Source organism: Sinohyriopsis cumingii, chromosome 11 (genome assembly GCF_028554795.1).
Source record: "Sinohyriopsis cumingii isolate HCF-2022 chromosome 11, ASM2855479v2, whole genome shotgun sequence".
Lineage (NCBI taxonomy): Eukaryota > Metazoa > Mollusca > Bivalvia > Unionida > Unionidae > Sinohyriopsis > Sinohyriopsis cumingii.
This window is the reverse complement of record NC_142971.1, coordinates 69025857-69033368: the sequence shown is the minus strand read 5'-3', so window position 1 is coordinate 69033368 and position 7512 is coordinate 69025857. Positions and strand designations below refer to the sequence as shown.

The 7512-nt window shown below is 37.1% G+C and overlaps 1 protein-coding gene across 1 annotated transcript in view; it reads left to right on the top strand.

The window, feature by feature from the left end:
• Positions 1-7512, top strand: part of LOC149788637 (uncharacterized) — a 54905-nt gene continuing 47393 nt past the window's right edge. Inside the window, exons 1-4 of the mRNA XM_089974725.1 lie at positions 1-344; positions 679-750; positions 1306-1473; positions 3144-3228. Coding sequence (XP_089830851.1) covers positions 278-344; positions 679-750; positions 1306-1473; positions 3144-3228 — 392 coding nt within the window. The 5' untranslated portion in view covers positions 1-277. The remainder of the gene's footprint in view (positions 345-678; positions 751-1305; positions 1474-3143; positions 3229-7512) is intronic.

The window sequence follows — 7512 nt, the reverse complement described above, 5'->3', positions numbered from 1 at the left end:
CGTCGCGAAATAATTTATTGCAATGACAATTTTAGAAACATGGAATCTCAGCTTTGGCTGATATATATTATATGCTGAAGAAAGCTGTAGTTTAAGTTTAATCTAAAAGTTGTTCGAACTATTATTTGCAACAAAACCTGTGCTTTATATTTCACACAATCTGTTTCTGATAAAGTGTGAACTTTTTCGGTAGGTCAAAGAAATGAATCATGGGATAGGAAACATGGCGACCATCGTTACAAAGTAGAAGGAAACAGATTACCCAAATAAAGTTACCATGCGTTTGAGTCTATACTTCTTCACATTATTTTCATTTTTTTATACTGGAAATACGACAGATCTTTGTAAGTATGTCAAACACTGACTGTTTCTGCTGTAGATATCTAATCGAATCTTTTCTTTACATGAAACTAAAGTTCGATAGTCTGTAATTTATGTTTCTAAGGTTTGATACGTAACAATGGCTAAAGTTTTGTTCCCTGTTAGATGAATGTTTACTGTTTCAGTTTTTTGCATCAATTAATTAGCTCCTCTTGTTTGCAAATTAAAATATTATATGTGCTTTACATACATATATTCCTTTCTTCATCAATTTAAGTTGGCGATATATTGATTAATTGATACATGTATAGGGTAATTGGAAGAGTGAATTGAACCAGTATTCTTTTTATTTTGTAGTTTCTGATACATGCACCAGTATACAAACTGTCGGGAGCATCAACTATTATGCATCAATAGACAACAATAGAGGTATGACTGATATTACGTCATGCTTTTTTTCACCCAACGCTTCAACGTTCGGGATATTGTGACATTTTCCTTGTGTTCGTCTATCTGTACCTCTACCTGTCCCAAAACCACTGTGTGAAATTTACCAAAAGTGGTTGATACGTCTCCATTATCATAAATTCCAGCAGAACGATAACAGCAGGAAAGAACATAACACATTGAAAGGATTTGGGGTTATGACCCCTGAATCAGGGGATGGAACTAGGGGTGGGTGGTAGTAGAGGGGTATGTTTTAAATGTTGAGATATTTGCCATTGCAAACCATATATGATTACCCTATAATTACCTCTACATTTCGTTTTACGTTAAGATGCAAAACAATTACTAACAAGTTTTACGTCAAAGGGATGCATGTACATGTATCCCTTTGTAAGCTGTACTGTATTTGCCTCCCCTTAATCCATCCCAGCTTTATCAAAGTCTTTCCCTACGTCCTATTATGAGGTCAACAAAGAATTTTTGTTGAGAACAGTTAATTATTAATAAACTCTCTTCTCTTATCCTTGTCCCATTTAGGTTTCGGGTACATGATAGAACACAATGTGTACATGTTCCCCTGCTGCGGTGTTGTAACCTGGTGGGAATCGTTAGTTTGGCAGCCCGGCACTTTACAGATGCAGGTATGGCGGAGATACAGTGTTTCTAACTGGACACTGGTGGGAGAGAATCAAGCCATTGCATCAGGTATGTCAAATAAACATTTTCTGGGTTATTTTTCTCTCATTGTTTTAAAAATATTTAATTCCTACAAATGCAGAAATATAATGCACCATGGTAGAACATCAACATCAGCTGCAGTGAGCTGTCGTCGTCATTATTTTTCTTGTAACATAGACATAAAAAGCTACATTTTTCATACTTTACGAATAAAAATGTGCAGGACTACATTTCATGTATTTGAGAGTTAAAGGGTGTAAAATGCTGTTTACTTATGTATACGTACATTGAACAGGTTACCCCATGTAATAATAAATAATAATTTTGTTTCAACTTTCGTTTCGAAAAGATATATTTTTATGTTCTGGAAGCAGTGGTGGTCGATGAATTCATGGATCGATAATGCAAGGGTCGTAGGTCTATATCCGTCCATTTCAGTGAATGTTGGCTGCACTAGTGTATACTAGGAAAAGGCACTTACCTCCCTTGTTCTTGCCATAATGTGGCCATTCATATGCTAAATGTGTCTTTAAGAACAACCAGTCAATATAATCTTAAGTTGTTCTTTATTTATTATTACAAAAGACTATAGTAGCTAATGGTCTCGTACCTACTGTGCTTTACATAGGTGTATTGTAAAGAATTTAAAGTTTTTTGTTTTGGTTTTGTCTTCGTTTTTGATTAATTTTGTCTATGACATGCCACTGGTACCTCACTGCGCATTTAGAGTATATTAATGAAAATAATACAAAACAAATAATGAAATAAGGTCAGTGATTTCTTAGTACTTTACTGCCTTGACGTGTACGCAAAGGGTTTGATTCGCCGTCAGAAATTTAACACTTAAGTAATGACAATCTTCAGTATTCAAGAAGGAGCGATCAAGTGTATATAACCCTGCAGGGGTTTTGACATTTAGATGATCGCACGTTCTGAATGTCGGCCTCATATTTTGCAACAATAATGTTTTTTTTTTCTTCTCCATACTATCATGTTAAAGAGAGAAAAAACGTTGGGCAAAAATGGCAGAAAATTTATAAAATAGTAAATGACATAAAACTCCCCTCATTTGCACAATATACAACCCTGCAAGGGAAAAACCAACAAAAAGGCGGCTGTTTTAACATTTTAAGCAGTTTGATCTTTGGAGGAAAGTTGAATTCAAACTGTCTGCATTAATAGTGGAAAGAAGTGTATTAAATTTATGAAGTAGTTGTACTACTAACTTTATCGATTTTTCGCATCGTTTACATGAATGTATTTTAGTGCAGCAAAACATATCAAATGTCATGCTGTTTGAAAACAAATTGGCTGTATGTCCAGTAATGCAGACTCTACTAAATGAGATATAGAACTCCAAACTTTGCTGCTAAAAGATGAAAGACTACAAGAAATTTAAGCAAACACGATGTGCTTCTAGCCTCATGACAGCCATACAGAAGCTGGTCACTTAGTTACAGAATTGCTGAAAACGATCAATTGAACTTAACTTTATGAAAACCGATATGTCAGTTTTCACCATTGCTGTTTTCCTATATAAAGCATTAAATACAATCAGAGATGTTGAATTGTTACGGTTCAATGTACCCAGCTTTATTAAGGACCGACATGTCTGTCACCCATACATTGGACAATGTTTATTCATGTTAAGTTCTACTGAGTTTCCTTATATTCATAATTTTGTCGTAAATTTCTAGGAGCTGCAGCCTCTCTATATAATGTGTCCTACTCTGTGCCCTCAACGGAACGAATAACAGTTCGAAAAGGAGACTATATAGGCTGGTAAGTTACGTGACAGTAAGTAGTTAATGGTGGCTCATTGGACCATATGCCACTAACAGTCCGTCCATTGTCCGAACATTTTGGACTGGTAATGGAGTTGTGTGGAAATATAATGATAAAAGCATCTTGGAGGTAACTTTATGCGATCGCATGATGTGGTATGCCGAACATAACGATGTGAGCTATAGGGAATTAACATTGTTACTCACTATGAAATCTAACGTACCCAATGGAAATCCAATTAATTTCCTTATTATCCTAATGATTCAGGACTACGATATCTTAACTTGCTTAACTTAGAAACACAGTGCGATTTGCAAATCCAATATGGCGGAAATGATAACATTATATAGGTGAAGGAGAAGAATTTAAAAGTATGCTTTCAATGCAGGCTGAAATGATCGAACATAGAAAGGAGAAAATGGAGGCACCATAATTCGAAGTGTCTACCGGATATATAGGAACCAGACAAAAAGCCGTGCAAAATGACAAAACTTAAAGGAATTTTGTCGGAGCTGAACAAACATTTACTAAAAGATTTCTTAGACCAAACGTCGTACAGAAATACGAAATTAATATGTGCATATTAATTTACGGAATAAAATGTTGTCCACCTTTTTTTAATAAAAAAAATTAAATGTTTTTCAAAAAATTGAAACAATTTTCATTTTCTGAAATAAAAAAATTGTAAAAATTAAAACAAAAACATTTTGTGAAACATAAAAGTACAATTTTAAACCAGAGTGTTGAGACATATCAACACATATTTAGCAAACAAAGCTCGAAGGTTTCTTTCATTAGTCTCTCTACTGCAATTGAACACATAGCTCGATCTTCGGAAGCAAAGAGACGTCGATTCTTTATATAGCAATACAGGTAGAGTGTCAATGAGGACATGCCAGTCATATAATGAGCTTTCTATTCTCATTTTTTTTCATATACAAAATGGTTAATGCTGTGTAAAGCATGCTCTTTCTTTTTTAACATTACACTTGCGTATGGCACTTATTTCTATAATATTTGTTGTTCTTTCTTACTGCGCATTTCCATCTTTCAAAAGCAAAATCGTGCCAACTTTTAGTGAGATCCCTTGCTCGACATATGACCATGACCTTGAATAACAGCAGGAGAAACGTTGGGTAGGCAAAATGCAATAATTTCTCAACATTGGCTTGTCAAACCTGCCAAATGCTATCTTTGGTAAAAGGGGCCCCGAGTGGCCGAGAAGTCTAAAGCGCTCTCCGTGATGGATCATTGCCATCTCACCTCTGCCTGCGTGGGTTCTAGTCTCGGATTCGGCTAACGTGGGTATGTGAGAAAGCTTGCCAGTAGTTTCTCGTGGGTCGGTGGGTCTTTCCGTGGTTTTCCCTGGTTCTTCCTACACCATTAATACTGGCCGCCATGTATAGCCTATCTTGTGCTGAAAAATTGCGTTAAACCCTACGACAACAACAGCAATCTTTGGTAAAAGGGGTCAGAAATCACAAACATGGGTCGGTGGTGCTTGTTATTATTATGGTGTAAGAAGTTGGTATAGACAAAACTTAACTTAAAATTACCTGGTAATAGGAACCAAACGTAGGACGCAGATTTACCGATAAAATAATCCGTGATCAGTATCACGTGACCATTTATATCCACTGCAGAAGCTTCGGTCCATTCATAACAATTTGAACAACTGGGCCGTAAGTTCGCAAGTATCAATGTTTTATTATTGATTTGATTTTGTCACACAGTACTACCTGCCTGTACCGTATAATATGTCACGGCAGATCACATTTTACATCTCATCTCTTTCCAATGGAAGCCCGAGGTAACTGTAGCAGTGCCTCACAAACTGGTAAGTTTTAAGCCGACCAACTTCTGACAATATTTGCTAAGAATGAGTGCTTACAAAAACGCACAAGTTCAAAATAACACTTGCTGAAGTTATAGCCACGAATGATATGAGTGCCCTCTTGAGTGTCAAATGTTATCCCTGAAACATTTTTAACAGCGAAAAACAAATAATTCTATTCCAGAAAGTTCATAATTGTGATGACACGTTTTCTACACGCTATGACGTCGGTTATTATGACGCAATAATTATAATTGCTATGAATCGACCGAACTTTCTTCAATCTAATTTGATGTTAACGGTCAATAATTTTGAATACATAGGTAAAATTCAGTGGACTAATTTTGTTTCTGTATTTTCAGCTTAATTTTATGTGAAGCTTTATTGGTACCAACGTTTCACACCATAATAATAACAACAACAAGCTACACCCACCCACCTTTCAAATAAGAATCATAACAATATATCGCTGGCATAGCCCGCTCTGACACTATAACCTATATTACTATATAAAGAATCGGCGCTTCTTGGCAATAGTAAATCGGGCTATGTATTCTGTCGCAGTTTACGACTAGTGGCTAGAGCGTCCGCCTCGGATGTGGGAGGTCGTGGGTTCGATCTCCGGCCAAGTCATAATAAAAACTTACAAAAATGGTAGTAATATCTACCTCGCTTGGCGCTCAGTATTAAGAGGTTAGTGTTAGGACTGGTCGGCCTAGTGTCAGGATAATGTGGCTGGGTGGGGCATCAGGATACATGTCTACGGCATGATGCCTCAGTGCTAGATATCACCATAAATTGTCACACTGCAGACATAGTAGCGATATGACTGAAAAATTGTTAAAACTTCGCTAAAAATCCAAATCACACACACACACACACACACACACACACACACATTCTTGTATTTGGTGGATATAGAGGACTTGTGTATGGAACCGCGTACCGAGGACATTTGTTCTGGCGATGTTAGAACAAAATCAAATACTGTTTGAGGCAGTACATTAATAGGAAGTGGTGATGTATCAAGGAGGGAACTGTATTATCAGTTCTAAGGAATATGAAATTTAGCAATGCAATCGAAGACGCAGACGTATACACAAATTTTCTGTATAATCCATACAAACTAAGGACGCACACTATTTGACAAAATCACGGAGACCGTGGACATTCGTACATTATGATCAACAAGGACATATTTGCACATCTAATCCAGTCTTAACAATCAGTACGACCGCTCAGGTGGCCTAGTGGTTTGAGCGTCCGCCTCGGATGCGGGAGGTTGCGGGTTAGAACCCAGGCAGAGCCATAACAAAGACATGACAATGGTCCTAACAGCTGCCTCGCTAGTCGCTCAGCATTAGGAGGTTAGTGTTATGACTTAGTCGGCCTGGTGTAACATCAGGCTACATGTATGTGGCGTAATGTCCCAATGATAGACACCACTATAAACTGCCACACTGCAGGCAACGTAGCGATATGACTGAAAGATTGTTAAAACTACGTTAAAATCAAATCTAAATCACATATTATTGTTACGTAACTGTAACCTCTATAAGGGTTTCGACTACAACTGGTCTTTAGGGCAATTCCATTATTTTTTTAATATATATATATCTTGTTTTTATTGACGGACTGATAAATTTATTGATTTACTGATTGTCCTGCAATTAGACTTTGGTACGACATAACACGCTTCGGACTAATCCATCGCTTTGGAGATCATCTCGTAATAAATTTGGAGTATGCGCATTTGGTTGTAGCGCCCCGTTTTAAGGAATTCTTAGATTTGTGTGATTACTTGTTTGATTATTGGAACTCGATGGAATGGACACATTCCTTGGCCTAAATTACTAGCCATTGAGTAGGAGCAAATGTCAAGGAGTGAAGTATTAGTGAGTTTCAATGATGCCATGATTGACTTTTAGTGAATTCAGGTCAAAACCGCATGGGTGTCCCTATTAAAACCTAATGGTGTAGATTGGTTGCGTGACTGCAGTGGCAGTATTTACGGCAGAAGACCGGTAAATTAAACAAAAGAATAAACAAGAAGGGACTCGGCAGATACCGTTTTTGTCGCCATGGTGGCAAATGTGACGCAGTTGTACTGGCGAAATGTGCCTTGAAACCGTGAATTGACTGGCTTAAGGTGGCGCAGGAAAAATAGTTCCCTGTGTTAGAGGATAGTTGTATAGTTTCTACGGAGTGAACTGCTGACGGTACGGAAAGTTGATGAAGAGAAACCATGCAGATGTGCGCTTGATATATATTTGGCAAATTTTGAGATCTGTGTTCTTGCACTGATTAGCGAAAAATTTATGTTTAGAATGGACACGTCGGGCTTTCTAATTTATAACCGAAGTTGTAGAGAAGTCTTTGGAAATTTGGGGTAAACTTATGACTTCTAATATAATCGTGCCAGGGATTGATACTGCTCGGTCAAGCAA